At 41.4% G+C, this 16,025-nt stretch overlaps 1 protein-coding gene across 1 annotated transcript in view; it reads left to right on the top strand.

Annotated features, from left to right (window-relative positions):
• Positions 1-1,730: 1,730 nt before the first annotated feature.
• Positions 1,731-16,025, top strand: part of LOC122117253 (regulator of G protein signaling 7 binding protein) — an 85,222-nt gene continuing 70,927 nt past the window's right edge. The window contains exons 1-2 of the mRNA XM_042690959.1: positions 1,731-1,926; positions 2,922-3,088. Of these exons, the coding sequence (XP_042546893.1) occupies positions 1,762-1,926; positions 2,922-3,088 (332 nt within the window). The 5' untranslated portion in view covers positions 1,731-1,761. The remainder of the gene's footprint in view (positions 1,927-2,921; positions 3,089-16,025) is intronic.

Raw genomic sequence — 16,025 nt, 5'->3', positions numbered from 1 at the left:
TATCATCCTTAGTACTTGGGTAATATCTTAAGGGGGTTAAGAACTCCATGGCAGGAATCAGAAACATGGGCCAAATATATTTCTTACTATACAATATCACTCAGTATGCTTACCTGGTTAACTCTACCTTAACCTTCCTCAATACTTGGGTTCTCCCTTTTTGTCTACTTTCCACATCCCTTTAAGAGATTGCCCAGTAAAACCTCTGATTTGTTCTTCATAGACTTTTATGATTAGTGCTCCTGGGGCAGACTCCTTCATTTCTTTCCTCCAAACAAATATTCTCAGGGCATCAGAGGTGGATGTCTACTCCCAGAAGGACCTTACAAAGTCAGTGGATCTTAGGAAGCCAGTAGCAAAGCTAAGCTTAAGCATCTGAGGACATCACTCGTTTCCCTGCAGGCCTCTGAATGACACATGACCCAGAAAAGAGAGAAAAGGGTCCTGTGAGTGTCCCAGAGGGCTTTGGCTCTAACTTCTTCATAGTCTTAGAGCTGGATCTTAAAACTGAAATAGAAGGCCAAGAGTTTTACTAGTTCAAATGGGATGGGGACACAGATCAATTTGAGTGACTGTGAATTTGACTCCCATGAACAAAGACAGAAAAAAAGAAAGACAGAGAAAGACACAGAGAGAGAGAGAGAGAGAGAAACAATTCAGAGAATCAAGACTGTCCTTTGGTGTTAACAAGATTTTGTTTGAAGCAAAAGCCTCACTCCCTACTGTGTCTCCCCCCCTCCCCTCCCGCCTCCAGTCTTAAGACTGCCTTCAGATGAGTGTCAGATGGTGAGGGCCCAGAAGCCCACATTGGTTTATTTAAATAAATAAAAAAATCCATGTTTAGGTCCCAGCATGTGGCAATGTGCTCCACTCTGATGACACTTCTCGTTTCTAATAATAGAGCAGATGAAGTAATATTGCAATTGATGTTCCAGGGGATTTGATTGGCTAAGTGCATAAACTGTGGAGGGGAAGGAGGTTGTATGGCTGGATCACATTAGTATTCCTGTCCTATCAATGTGCGGGGCCGCGACCAACGTCAGCCAGACCCATTCCCTGCGTCTGCCAGTCCCGCCACAGATTCATTTGGGATCCTTAAACAGACGAGCCCATAGAGACTAGGGATCAAGACAGCCAATTAGGGCCAATTGCCTGCTGCTGGAGGGGCGGGAGGGTAAAGAGAGAGGGGTGGAGGGGGGGGAGCGGGGGGAGGGACAACCAGCCCAGCCAGGCCTGTCGACCGACGGTAGAGGGAGGGGAGAGACCACTGAGCGCCGCGGCGTGCAGACACGGAAGGACGAGCGACACCCCATCCCGCTCGCGGCTCCCCACACCTTTGCAAGCTGCACTCCCCGCACCCCCCCTCCCGCCACCCCCCATCTGAATGGAAACTCGGAACCGCCGGGCAGCGCGTTCCTCCTCACTTAGCCCGGCGATCCATGCCGAGAGGAAGGAGGTGCGAGCCCGCGCCAGCACCCAGCTCCCGGGACAGGGCCCGCAATGCTGCTGAGCAGAACTTGATCGCGCCCTCTCCTCGCTGCTAGGCGAAGCGATGCTGCACGGCCCGGCCAGCGCCACCCCGGCTCTCCTTCAGGCTGAAGGTTACCCAGCCGCGCAGCCAGCCCCAGCCTGGTGAAGCCGCCGGCGCGCCTCGGGTCCCGGCTCCGGCTGCTTGGCGGCGGCGGCGCGCAGGGCAACCACCGGGCCGCCCGCGCCGGGGCGCACTGCACCAGCGGGCTTCGGCTTGCTGGATGTGTATGCATGAGTTCTGCACCGAATGGGCGCAAAAAGCGCCCCAGCCGGTCCACTCGCTCCTCGATCTTCCAGATCAGCAAACCCCCGCTGCAGAGCGGGGATTGGGAGCGCAGGGGCAGCGGCGGCGAAGGCACCCACAAAACCCAACGAGCCCTGGACGACTGCAAGATGGTGGGTGAAAACGGCGCCTCTTTTCATTTTGATGTTTATTCCTCCGAGAGGGGGTGGGGTGGGGAGTCTTGCCTGTGCATCGTTTGCTTGAGTGCCAGCCACTCCCCACCCGCAGCTCCTCCGGGTCGATCACGTGCTCGTGTCCTATTTTTACATCTGCACACCCCCAGATTCGGGGTGACACCCAGGTCGTAATGACCCCACGGCCTCCTACGGGCTCTCGGGGAGCGCGAGCCCGGGGATGGGGTGCGGGGGGAGAGACAGAGGCTGTAGGTTGTGCCTCTAACACCCCCCTGCCCCCGGGAGAATGGTGGACAGGAAAGCCAGGGTGATACTGGCTCGCGGGGCGGGGAGAGGGGTGGGGGGGCTTGGAAAGCTGTGAAGGCAGCGTTGGAGTGAGACTGTAACAAACAGACCCAACCGAGCGCGCGGGGCGGGCGTCGCGCGGAGCCCACTGAGGTTTCCGCGCAGTGGCTGTGGCCAGTCTTTCCATCCTGTTTCCAAGCTGGGGAGGGGCGGGGGGGGGGGTGTTCAGGAACCCCCCGCTGGTGGTGACCGGTTTGTCAGTTGCCCCTCATATGGGGTCTTTTCCCCTCGGGCTACTTCCGATCCTTGTTGTAGCATTAGAGGGGGGGGGGGGGCAGAGGGCATCTATGCAGACAGAAGTGTCCAGCGTCTCTTTCTAGTGACCTGGGAGTGGCCTGCTAGCTCTCCAAATATGTCCTTGCTTTTCAGAAGCCGAGGCTCAGCCCGTAGGGGCAAGTAGTTCTGCAAATGGAGCTTCCATGGCCAGGCTTGCCGATGGAAAACAAACATTTGCTTCGGACAAAGACACTTGGCATCTTTGTGTCACGCTTTAGACAAGTCCTAGGCTCCTTAGCTGGAGATGTAGGGAGCTGGCTTGAGAGGTCAGTGAAGTCCCATTGATGCTCCACCACAATAGGAAACTTTTGTGACGACAAGTGTTTGGTGAAAGAAACTGGCTTCTTTTGCAGCTGGTCCAAGAGTTCAACACGCAAGTGGCCCTGTACCGAGAGTTGGTCATTTCTATTGGGGACGTCTCGGTCAGTTGTCCCTCACTCCGAGCGGAAATGCACAAGACAAGAACCAAAGGCTGTGAAATGGCCCGTCAGGCACACCAAAAGCTGGCTGCCATATCAGGGTAGGAAACCCGCGGCATTATTTGGTGATTTGTATATATGACGCATGTTATGTTGACCCATTGTTATGGTGGCCTAGGCCTCTGAGGTGATCTTAGCAAAACTGGGGTTCTAACCAATCACTCCGAGCTCAGAGATCAGGATTCTTTACAGAGATCTAAACAAACTATAGGTGAAATCAGAACCTGAAGGCTATGCTATTTTCACACACACACACACACACACACACACACACACATCGCTGAAAGATTTTGTAAAGAATAATTTTTAATCAGCTGGCTTCTTATTGGAATTTGGGGGGGCAAAGGGAAATGTTTGGTAATCTAGTTTGGTCATCAAGTAAAGTTAAATCATCTTGCTTTAAGGTTATATTTTCATCTGCTATGGAACAAAAGGCAAAATCTTTGCTAAAACCCACATTTACTAGACTTATATTTACTCATATACCATGAGATAAAATCCGTAAAATAAAATCTTAGCTACAACTTATTCTCTTTAATATGGTAAAAAAGAAAGGGAGGTTTGAAAATAAAAGTTTTTAACAAATTGGAGAATCTTCAAACCTATGCAAACCTTTTAATCACATTTTTTGATTCCCAGGCCAGGTGAGGTGATAATAGAGTGAAAATTCTGTCCTGAGACACTTATCTATTGTTTGATCTCAATATTGGAAGAAAAGTTAAAGATTTATTAACAGTTGCTATTGTCAAGCTGGGCACTTACAGCAAGCTATCATAAGGTCTTTGTGAACTTGTGCAATTTAAGTGCTTGATTCAGTGATGATACAGCCTTTATCTGCTTATCCATGTAAGGCTTTATAAAAATGGAGCTCATATCAGTGAGGATCAACTGGTAATGCTGCTCATTGATCACTTGTTGGAAACATCTAATTTCTCCTTGCCATCTTTCATGCATTGACTTTAACTAATATACAGTTTACATATGGTGCTTTTCTTAAGAAATACTTCACATTTGACAACAGGCATTTCATATCATGAAAAAAATCCATCTACCTAATGTCCTTGAAGTAAGGGATTAAAAATAGGTTACAAAACTCTTTGAGTTAGCGGTAATATAGAGAAACTTGATCTTTTCCTAACTGTTACCCTGTATTTAACAGGAAGTAAATTTGGAAAGTAAACAGGAAGTATTTCCAAAAATACAGCTGTGATAAACTCCAGATACCTGAAGAAGAAAATAAGGAGAAGCATAAAGGAGAATCTTGATAAATAAAAATGTATAGAAAAATAACCCCAAAGGAGAGTATAGGAAAATTGATGTTGGGCTGAAAATTGGCATCTCTGAAACCTTTGTGCCCAAGAATGTAGAAAGGGGTCATATCCAGGATCGCTTTAAGTTGAAACTTAAGATGAGGGCAAGTCTCCTCAGAGAAGGAGAACAGAAAAAAATGGGTTTATTTTGCTGTATGCATGAAATATAGCTCTTGTAAAGGAACAAGCCTAAAATTATTGACTAAAAGTTAAGTTTTGAAGATATGAGGTAGATTATATTTATGGTGGGTTTTGCAGCCCTTCAATGCTTGCTTACTTCCTATCTGACCGTAAATGTTAAGGGATGAGTTTTAAAAGAACTAGTGGGGGAAGGATGGTGTTCTTAGATCTTTGCACAGGTGACATGAAGTCCACAAAATGGTCTAGGATAGAATTTGACACATTTTTCCTTTAAAAATTAATTAAATGAAGCTTTGCGTTCTTTATAAACAATGACAGCAATATAATGAAAGGAAATGCCTTTAGTTCCTCACCATCTGGACTCCATTAATGAAGGATGTGATTCCCTTTGGTGGAATTCTTTTTCTGATATGGTTTGTTATAAGGGTTCTCATTTCAAGCTTGGTGTGAAGGCTGGTATGGAGACTACAAGATTCCCTTGAAATACCAGGGGTCAGGAGAGCCAAGGTTCTTGGGGAAAGTAGATAGAAAGCCTACATTTCTTGAATGTGCACTATTTGCTTTCACAATCCAGCTAATTAACAGATTTAACAGCTAATTAAGTGTTAATAATGTTAACATATGGATAAACTTTAAAGAAAATAGATTAACTGAAAGAAGTCACACAATGCCACATATTATCTTATCTGTTTATGAAATGCCCAGAAAAGTTAAAGATATAAGGACAGAGAGTAGATTAATGTTATTTTTTTTCTGGTACTGGTGATAGCAGTTAGTTAATGAAGATGAGCACAAAGAATGTTTTTATTTGCTGCTGTTTGTGTTTATTTTTCTTTTTATTATTAGAATTTTATTGTCTGTAAGTAGTTGTTCAAAGGAGTTACAATTCAGCATGCCAGTTTTTTAGAATACAGTATCTTGATCAATGTCACTCCTTTCACTCTGCTATCTCTCCCAGCCCCACCCATTCCCTCAGTTTTCCTCGTTATATTTTCACATACATACATTGAATATTATAACTGCATTCTCTGATGGCTTCTCTCTTCATTTGTCTATCTTTCTCCCCCTGACATCACCTTAGCCCCTAAAATTACAAGTTCCACATCCCTGCTATTCATTTTGTTAGGGTGAAAGTTAGTTGTTCAAAGGAGTTATACCGCTGGAATTCTCATGTGCATATACCATACATTATGTTCTGAAGAATTTTCTAGATAGAAATTTCCCCAAGGGGTATGAAAGGCCCTGTGCCTGTATACCTTACAACCTATATAAACATGTAAATGTTTAAAAGTAGCTAAGTTTAAAATATTTTCTTTGTGTAAGACAGCCCAGACTTCATAAAATTTGCATAAGACTCCCAGAATCTCAAGCTTTATTCTGGTAAAGGCTGTGTGACATTGGACAAGTCTGTTGAATTCCCTATACCTTGAAAAGAGAGGATTAGATTGAATACCTTCGCAGTCTCCTGCCTTTATCATGCCGGTATTCTACATTAATTGATGTGGAATCACACAGATTTTTGTTTACAGAACTGAGCTATGAAAAATGAGAACCGCACAGGGAGCTTGATAATTAAATTCCAAAAATAATTGATGGTATCTGAACATATACTTCATTCACAAAAGGAATCTTCCTTTCTCAGTGGCTTTGGAAAGCAATGACACAGATATCCTAGAGATATACAAGTACAGATATTAGATTTTTGCCTGCTAGCAATAATTTCTGGACCAGCCAGGCTTATGTTTCTCTCCTTTCCCACCACCCCCCTCCTGCCACCCATTAGTCTGTTTTGATCTTATTTCTTTTCTACTCAACTTTTTGGGCTCTATGATCTCCAGTCCTACGTCTCACTGGTTAGAAGTTGGGAAGCAGGAGGAGGAAGGAAGAAAGAATAGAGAACTCCCCCTTTTGACCCCGTATACAAGACCACCGCAGTTTCATGGGGTGGGATTGTGAAGAAGAACTTGAAAGCCATAAAGGCAGCTCTCCCAGCTTTCTTTGAACTATAAAATGAAGCAGATCTTAAGTAGGCAGATACCTGCGGTTCCATGGAGACATGTGGTTGGTAGACATACCAACTCTATCCTTTATTTTCATTTCCTATGGATGACTGGTATTTTATGGATGCAGGCATCTCCAGCATTTCCCTGTATGTCTATGTTGAATTTTCCCCTTCATACAAGGACAACAGTCATATTGAATTAGGAGCCTACTGTATTCCAGTGTGACCTCATTAAAATTTATTATACCTGCAGTGAGCCTATTTCCAGAAAAGAGTCACCTTCTAAGTTACCAGGAATTAGGACTTTAACATGTGAATTTGAGGAATACATAATTTTACACACAACAGAATACCTTGTGCTGTTTGCAGCATAATGCACACTTAGGGTTCTTTTTGCCTATAGGAGAGGTAGGAAATCAAGGTGCACTTTTGCCTGGGGCCTTCTATAACCTCCCTCCACACATGCACAAAAAGATGTCTTACGGCCTGTTGCAAGATTACAGTTTATCTTAGCAGTAGAGTTTTTGATTATGGGAATAAAATATTTCTTGCATGGAAAGGATACATTCACAAAGGTACTGAATCTCCATTCATGGCTAGCACTTCACTCTGAACAATCTAACTGGCTGTCTCAGAAGGTGGAACAGAAGCATAACTAGAAGGGAGGATACTGGGCAGAGTCAGTAAAGCACCTAATGGTCCATACATGGAGCACCACCCACTTTCTCTGCAGGACTGAAAGGACTGAGAAGATGATACTCTTTCTGTGGTGATAATACTATTGCATAGTGACCACAAGCATGCACTATAGCAAGTGACCAGGTACTGTACTGAAGCACATCAGATTTAAAAAGGGCCACTAAGCTCAGTGTGATAGGGAACCTAGACAATTGTTTTCCTATTGCCTTGAAGTTTTGCCTCTTCATTTGGAACAGATCTATTGACTTGTACCTGGTTAGTGTTTTCTTAATAGATGTTCCAGTGAGAGAAAGAAAGAGAGAGAGAGAGAGAGACCTAAGACAAACTTTAGGAAACTACACTATCACTTTATTATTTAAATGAAAAAGCTCAAGGGAGTAATTTTGTGTTTTATTCATCTCTGCATTCTGAGTGGTAAGCTCAGTGATGGCATGTAGATCTTGTTTGTTCACTAAATTTATTTGGTATTTTAAAGTTATGTACCTAAAGTGAAAACTTTAGTAAGTCATAAGATATAATATAGGTATATATTATGTACACATACACACATAATCTCTCTCTATACACACACATACACATACATATACTATACTTGTAAAATCAGCTTTTTTATTGGGATAAAGCACCCAAGCTTTTACATAGAACTGATTTAGTAAATAAATGTCTCTGGTCTATGGGAAGATCAGACGAAATCAGATTTACAAAAAAATCAACCTAACATTTGTAGCTATAGACAAATAGTATGCTAATAGTCCACCCTAGTTTCACTGAGTTAAGGCAAAGGGAGATAGACACACTATCCCAGAAAAAACAAACAAACAAACATACTTCTAGTGTATTATTCACTTACCAAAGTTATCTTAATGTTCCCCGACTCAGAATCCCTGAGTTACCAAATCCTCCCAGGTTTCAGCTTTTGTAGTATCTATTGTGCCCTCTACCCTGCCTTCCTTCCCCCATTTCAGTTCCATCTTCTTAATACAGAATGGACCCTCCCACCCATCCACTAACTGTGGTGCCTCCTACTTATCTCTTTGCCTGCAGTCTTTCACCTCTTGTCCTCAATTTATTCACTAGATCCAGGCTAATCCTCCCAAAATGTTCCTCTGATCTCATTATTTCTTTGCTCTAAAACTCCCAAAGACTGTCCATTGCCTAAAGCAGTGTTCTTCAGATGTGATCCCTCTATTGTCTGTGTTGGAATCACCTGCTTTTGGACCTAAAGAACTGAAAACCTCTGAGAATGAGGCCTAGAAATCCAAATTGTTAACAAGCCTCACGGCTCCCCCAGGAGATTCTGGAACTGGCTACATAACAAGCCTGCGGGCCTAAGGCATTGATTCTAATCCTGGACAGCACAGGGGCACTACTAGGGTAGCATAAACATTTTCTAGTGCTTGAGCTCCAGATTTAATTGGTCTGGGATGCAGCCTGGACGTTAGGAGCATTACTTAAAGCTTCCTATATCAGCATCTGCATCAGAAGGAACTATATTTAGCTATATTTAACAAAAATTGCAAGGCAGCAGTTACCTAAATACACCGGAGTTTATTCTTTCAAAGAAGAGCCCTAGAATGAATAATCTAGAACCCAGTGTGGTGGCTCATGAAACCATGGTTGTGTCTCTCAGTCTTAGTTTATGACTTCTACCCTCAACTTCACTTTCCAGCCATCAGGCTCAAGGCTAGAAGAAGGATGAGAAGAGGAAAGACAAGAAGCCATACTCCCTGCTGGATCAGTTGTCTTTAACCAGTTCCAAAAAGAACTTCTGGAACACCTAACTGTACATGCGCAATACAATCTTTTTTCATTGCTACCTTAAATAAAATTAGGACAATATTACTAAGAGAGAAAGTAAACATGGGAAAGAGCTCACAATGTTTGGCATACTACTGTGCCTTAATTTTTCTGAGCTTGGCTTTTACCGTTTAACTTCTAGACTCTACTTCTTCAAACTGATCTACTTTTATTTTATTGTCTGTGTAAGAGGATAACCTGATCACATTAGTCTAGATACATGTCCTCTACATGTACAGGCTCTTAGCTAAAGACATAATTCTCTCTTCTGAATGTCAAGGTCTTACTTACAGTTTCATTATATCTGCCTGCTTCTCACACTGAAAATCAGAAGAGAGGGAAGTAACCTAACAGGATGAAGGAAATTGTGCACAGAATGAAACAGAAACAGAGAGAAGATAGGTTGACAAAACACAGAAAGCTCAGGAAGTTAGGTAAGGTGCCTTTGAAAGGACTTGAGTGTAATTTTCATGAGGCAGGATATGAAAATGGATAAGGCCTGGAAGAAGTACAAGTAATGGCACTCAAGATAGCAGTTCTTAAAAACTCACATGACATGGAATGGGACTGTTAAAACAATTAACCTTTCTATGGTAAATTAAAAAAACATTCATTGAGTTAAACTCTGACGAGCTATTATGAATAAAAAGGTGGGGAGGTAGTTACACAATTCAAGTAAGCAGGACAACCTGCAAGGTGATCTACAGTCAAGATGATGAGTCTATTAAAGGAAGTTGAACTTGAATCTCAGTATCTCTTGCAAACTATACTATAAAGTTAGGTCATTTACTATATTTAACCTAAATTGTTAACCTACTCAACATATATGATAGTGCTTGCTGTTGGAAAGCATGTCTCCTTCTGAGAATGCACCATATATGTATTCTTTCAGGTGCCTTGCACAAATAGAGAACGTCCTTGCGTTCATGCTGATGGTAGGGTAAGAGGGAAGCCTAGAGAGAGATAAGCAAAACAGACTAATTTTGATAGTGATAGCTGCAACGATCAAAATAAAACAGGATCATATTATTAAAGATTGGAAGTGCCTATGGATAAATATTTTTTGATAGAGCAGTCAGAAAGGCCCTTCTGAAAAAGTGACTTCTGCCCTGACAGCTGACCTTGACAAGGGACAATTTGTGTAGTAATCTTTGAGAGAAAAGAATTTTAGGCAGAGGGGAAAAGAGGCAAGCGAAATTATCCTAAGAAAGAACTGAACTTGCCATATCTGAGGAGAAGAAAGAGGACTAGATTATCAGTTCAGAATTTTATAAGTAACACAGGTCAAACATCAGTGATTTAAGCAAATAAGGGTTTCTTTTCCTCATATTTAAACCCAAGGAATAGGAGGAGGAAAACATCAATGTTCAAGATATCCCTGATGGAATATCAGGACTGAGATTTTTGTAGTACACTACATCCTTTCCATTAAGGTCATGACCTTGCTGTTGCAACTCCAGAAATTTTGTCTGTAATCTGGAAAGTAAAGAGAGCGAGGAGCAAAGATATAAGCTAGTTAAATGTGTCCCTTTCTAAGGAACAGTCTCAGAAGATTCAGCAACTTGCATAAATATCTGATTGGCCAGGACTGGGTCATATGACTTCCCTAGTTGCAACTTTTATAGTTCGATTTACATACATCTCTCTTCACAGCCATCTAGAGAGAACAAAACTTCCTTAATTTATAAGCCTGTATTATGCTCACTGAGGGATATATCTGCATCTTTAGTAAGTCAGAGGAAAGGTAAAATAGAGACTTGAATATGAGACGTAAGGAAAAAGATGCGGGAATGGGGACAGAGTGGGAGGAAATTTCTCAGCATCTCCTTTTCCCTCCTGACTGTTTTCTCCTGCGTTTGTGTGTTCCTTCATTGATTTATTAAACATTGAGCACTGATTATGGAGTAGGCATGATCTAGGCTATAGAAGTATAAAGATGAATAAAACATAGTTCCTGGCCTTGAGAACTTGATTGCCTCACATCTACCTAGAGATAGGCTTGTGAAAAATCACTGCAAATCATTGTCATTGATGCTGCAATAGAAATGTCCAGAGAATATAATAGGGGCCTAAAGGAGGTAGCAATTAGCTCTGCTTTGGTACGTGTGGCGAAGAAGAAAGGCTTCAGGATGGTGGTGATACTGCCTGAGCCTCACCTCACCATTGTACTTATTCCTTGTGCCCTTGGGGATCCTGCTTTGAGTAACCTCAGGAGAAACCATTCGATCTTGAATCAAGAGCAAACAGATTTAAGAGTTTGTATTTATTTGTCATTTGTTTTATTTTGAGATAGGTGCTTGCTCCATTACTCATGCTGGCCTAGAATTCTTGGATACAAACAATCCTTTAGCTTACCAAGTAGCACAAACTACAGGCCCAATCAATGTAGTGAGAAATGGGGTTTAAGTGTGCTAAGAACCTACTATGTGTTGCATATCCTTGGTGCATATTGTTTCATGTTTAAATTAATTCATTTGAAAACTATTTAATTACAAATGAGATAATATTTTTAGAGTTTGACATGGGGAGCTTATTTGCCTGCATGGAACAGAGATCATTCAGTCTCTTCATAAAGTGGCTTACTCATAAAGCCAGCTGTATAACTTGGTTGGAAATTAAATTATTTCAAGAATGTCAGGTTTTGGTGCTCTTTGGAGTTTTCTCTGATGAGTCCTGGTTGGTAGATCGCTTCAGAGCAAATTAGGTTACTAGCTATCTCCACATTCTAAGTGAAACACAGACCAAAACTTTCCAGAACAGCAAAATTGTTATTTTTTTAAAAAAATCTCCATTACAAGCCAGGTGCCAGTGACACACACCTGTAATCCTAGCTACTCAGGCTGAGATCTAAGGATTGCTGTTTGAAGCCAGTCCTGGCAGTCTTATCTCCAATTCATCACTAAAAAATCTGTAAGTGGCACTGTGGCTCAAAGTGGTAGAGTGCTAGCCTTGAACAAAAGGAGCTCAGGGACAGCACCCAGGCCCAGAGTTCAAACCCCAGGATTGACCAAAAAAAAAATCTCTTATATTGTAAACCGAGGTTTTGGAACATTAAGGCATTTGGTCACAATATTTTGTGAGGTTAGAATTTGAACAGTGGTCTCTCTGGAACCTGCAACTTTACTCTTTTTCCACACAGACCCTTTCCTTTATTGGACTGTCCAGGATTGCTTCCCTTTCCTTCCACTGCCTTAGTCTATTATTTCCACTCAGAATCTCTCTCCTCCCCTGAACACACTTTACAAGGATCTCTTCAGCTGGTACACAGATGATTTGAGAGTCTTCTAAGGTTTGTTCAAAAGAGGAAAACAGGCAGGAAGGAAAAATAACAAAATTAGGGACTTACTGGAACTGCCAGGAAACAGCAATGCATGTTGGTTCTTCACTCTTGAGGGCTCAGCATTTTGCTCTGGACCCTGATTTTTTTTAGATTTATCTCCACCATAAACACGCCCACTCAAATTGCTTCTTCCTTAAGCATCTTTTTTTTTTTTTTCTTGACCGACAAGGCAAGTGCTAGCCATAACCCTGTAGGACATTGGTTCAGGTTTGGGTGAGCTGAATTCTAGATATTTCAAGAATCAACCTGCTTTCTTTCAGCAGATGATATTTTAGCAGAAGTAGGACATCTATCACCACAATAACATTGGCCACCCAGGTCTCCTCCAGGACACCAATGGGTATAGCAGGTAAAAAGAGAAATAAAGGGGAAAGTGAAGAACGGTACCAAATACTGGAAGAACTGACAGGATTGACTGACAGCTTCTGTGAGGGGACCAGAACTCTAAGAAAGAAGTATTTCCATACTTGACAATCATTTACCCACTGGGCTGAAGAAATATTCAAAGCTGATAGTTGTTTTTTCTTTCAGATATTCTTCATCAGTAAACAGATACTTTTGCATTTTTGTCTTTAATATGATATTGCTATTTTTCAATCATCTCAAACATTTCTGTTACATTACTATTTTTCAATTATCACAAACAGTTCTATTTCTGCTGCAATAAAAAAAAATCCCCCTTTTTTCCTCACAAAAATATTTTAAAAAAACACAAAATCAAAACATTTTCCCCTCAGAATGATCCCTGATGTACATAGTAAACAATTTTTCCTGAGTTTTGTACCTTAAACATTAGTAACTGGAAAGTGTCTACCCCTACTAGCACTTGATTAAGTTTCATGAGATTGTATTTGTTTTAAGGTTGTGAGGATCTTAGTTTGAATCCTGATCTCAAATCATGGCCAGTATAAGCAAGGCCTTCTCTCTGACCATCACAAAGTCTTCATTCCCAAGTGAGCTAGATGAGATAGATAAATGGCCAGAATCATTTTGGGTCTGTGGCTAGGGAATTATAGTTAGGATGAGGACAGCTGTCCCTTCCATAGAAGAGGGAAATGCTCAGCCTACTGGAGGGTGAGAGAAGGTCTCTCTCCAGCTGGGTCAGTTCCCTTGACCAGAGCAGATGGCTACAATCCCAGAATTCATCATTCTCAGAGTATAGCTGTGGGAAAGATCAGTCACCTAAGGACATTCAAGAAACCTCTGAGAGCACAGTCAGAAGAGAGAGTTAAGTAGCCATTGCTGTCAACATGCAATTGCGAGTCAAGGCAGAATTCATTGCTCTCCCGTGAATAACTTCACACGGACGAGCAAGATTGGACAGAGATTGCTGTGCCTTTCAAACAGGGTGACATCCAGGAATGTTTTCCCCTTTTAAGCCAAAGCTGAAGTTTGATCGCAAATGGCTGCATCTGTTAGTACTGTACCATGCTTGAATAATGAGGGAACTGCTCAGATTACTTTAGGCCACAGCCTCCACCGTTGTGCAAAATCACTCGGCAAATGTTCTTTCCATAAAACAAGCCGTCTCAACTGTTTTTATATTCATAAATTCAATCTTTTGTTTTCTCAGGATGAAATATGTTTTAAGCTACCAAATCTGTTCAGATTCGGAGGTATTTCATTCTCTAAGTTTTTTTTCTTCTTATTTTGTATTAGCTTGTTGGTCAGGCACCACTGCAGATCTTACTTCTTAAGTGAAAACATGAAGCAAGTCCAGGTATCTACTTAGGTTTGTTCTTTTCCAAGGCAGTGCCATTACAGTTCATCCCAGGGAAAGTCGGGCTTCCTGCTTCAGTATGATTAAAGTATTCTCCGGCTTCTGAGAAGGAAATTCTGTGGGATGTGAGGGGGAACAAGGCAAGGCAGGGGAATGATTCAGCTGGAAAAAAAAGAAAGAAAATGGAGAAGGAAGGCTGAATTAGTTCTCTGAGAACTATGCTGACTAAGGAGTTGGTACTGCCAAGAGATGAAAGAATGGAGTTGAAGGAAATCTCCAGGTTCAGAGTCAAGAGTTGGAGAGAGTGTACAACTCAAGATCTCTAACCTGAGGACCTACATGGGCCCAGGCAGGTGCTGTGGGGGTGGTGAAGTGTAATCACAGGCCTGTGCAGCCTGATTGCTGATTTTGATATGAAATGTGGGTCAAGTGTGCTATTTTTGCAGCTTATTTTTCTTAAGCGACTCCATGAATTTGTGTTTGTGTGTGAAATCTCAAGGTTTTTCTATGTTGACTAACAGGAAATTTCTTTTGACTAATGGACCCTCAGCCTGTGTCTAGCTCTGATAATTATCACCTGCCTATTTGCTCAGTATATTTATTTGCAGGTTGTTGGTTAGGTATAATTAAATGCCTGAATGTTTTATTGTTTTGTGTTTGCATTAGTCACTGTGATCTTTCTCACCTTCTTAATTTCTTTATTGCCTTCACAATGCTACATTGTGGAACATTAAAGCTTGTCAATATGTCTTACCGTATTTAATTTTTAAAAAACCCTAAAATATAGAAAAAGGAGAATGCATTTTGGCTTTGAGTCATTAGTTAATGTAGGCCAAACTCAGTTAATTAGCCCTAGGAAATTAAGCATTTCTGGAACTGAACCTAAGAAAGTAAATGGTATTTGTACTTTTGTCCTAAAGTCAAATTGTTTGAAAGGCCTCTCTATTTTGCCAAGAAGATAATTATTTAAATTATCATATGGCTTACATATTATTCTCTTACATCAGACAGGAGTCCATTAATCTTATTATAATCAAGATCAAGATAAATGGTCTGCCAGGTGTTATAAGAGGTTGAGATCCACATCCATACCAAATATTGGGATGCATTTTTTATTTTAATCAAATGAGGCCCTGAGGGAAGAAATTCTCAACCTGATTTCTTGCTATTTATATGATTTAGTAGCTGGTAGGGTTTAGCTGAAAGACAACACTGTGTATGAAATGCTGACAAGTTTCAATGTGTACAAAAGAGGTATAGCCATTTCTATATAACTATTTCTGAATTCTCAGCAGAGCGATCATTGTATGACCATTTTTTTCTGCTTACAGGTATAGAATCAATGTCAATTTTTTCTAATACTCAACTTGTTCCTATTCTAAGACTCAAGATTGAATGGCACCCAAAATATTATCCAGTCTTCTTTTGCTTTTCCCTCTACTTTCTTCTTCTTCCTCCAATCAAATGAAATAAACACTAGCGAGAAGACCAGGTCTAGAAAGGCATAGATGTGCCCTGCAAGGGGAAAATGTTTCGAGAAGAAATTTGGAGAGAAGCTGGATCATATACTGACCTATAAGTTCATAAAAATTCCAAGACACATATAGTCTATGACAATCTAAGTTTGCCTTGGTTGTTCTTTATGCTCATGGATTCAACACCTATACCTTAGTTCAGCATCACTATTTCAAACACCAAAATTATATTGCTAATGCAATTGTAACTGCTGAGATCAGGTGGTTCCCCAATTCTTAAGCTTTTGGAGTTCTTTAAATTTTTTATTATTGCTTATTATTATAATTGTTATTATTTTGCTGGCCCTGGGACTTGAACTCAGGTCCTGGACTCTGTCCCTAAGCTTCTTTTGCTCAAGGCTAGTGCTCTACCACTTGAGCCACAGCACCACTTCCTACTTTTTCTGAGTAGTTTATTGGAGATAAGAGTCTCACGGGCTTTCCTGCCTGGGCTG

Source organism: Dipodomys spectabilis, unplaced genomic scaffold (genome assembly GCF_019054845.1).
Source record: "Dipodomys spectabilis isolate Male_0828 unplaced genomic scaffold, ASM1905484v1 ptg000140l, whole genome shotgun sequence".
NCBI classification, from domain to species: domain Eukaryota; kingdom Metazoa; phylum Chordata; class Mammalia; order Rodentia; family Heteromyidae; genus Dipodomys; species Dipodomys spectabilis.
This window is presented reverse-complemented; position numbering and strand designations above follow the sequence as displayed.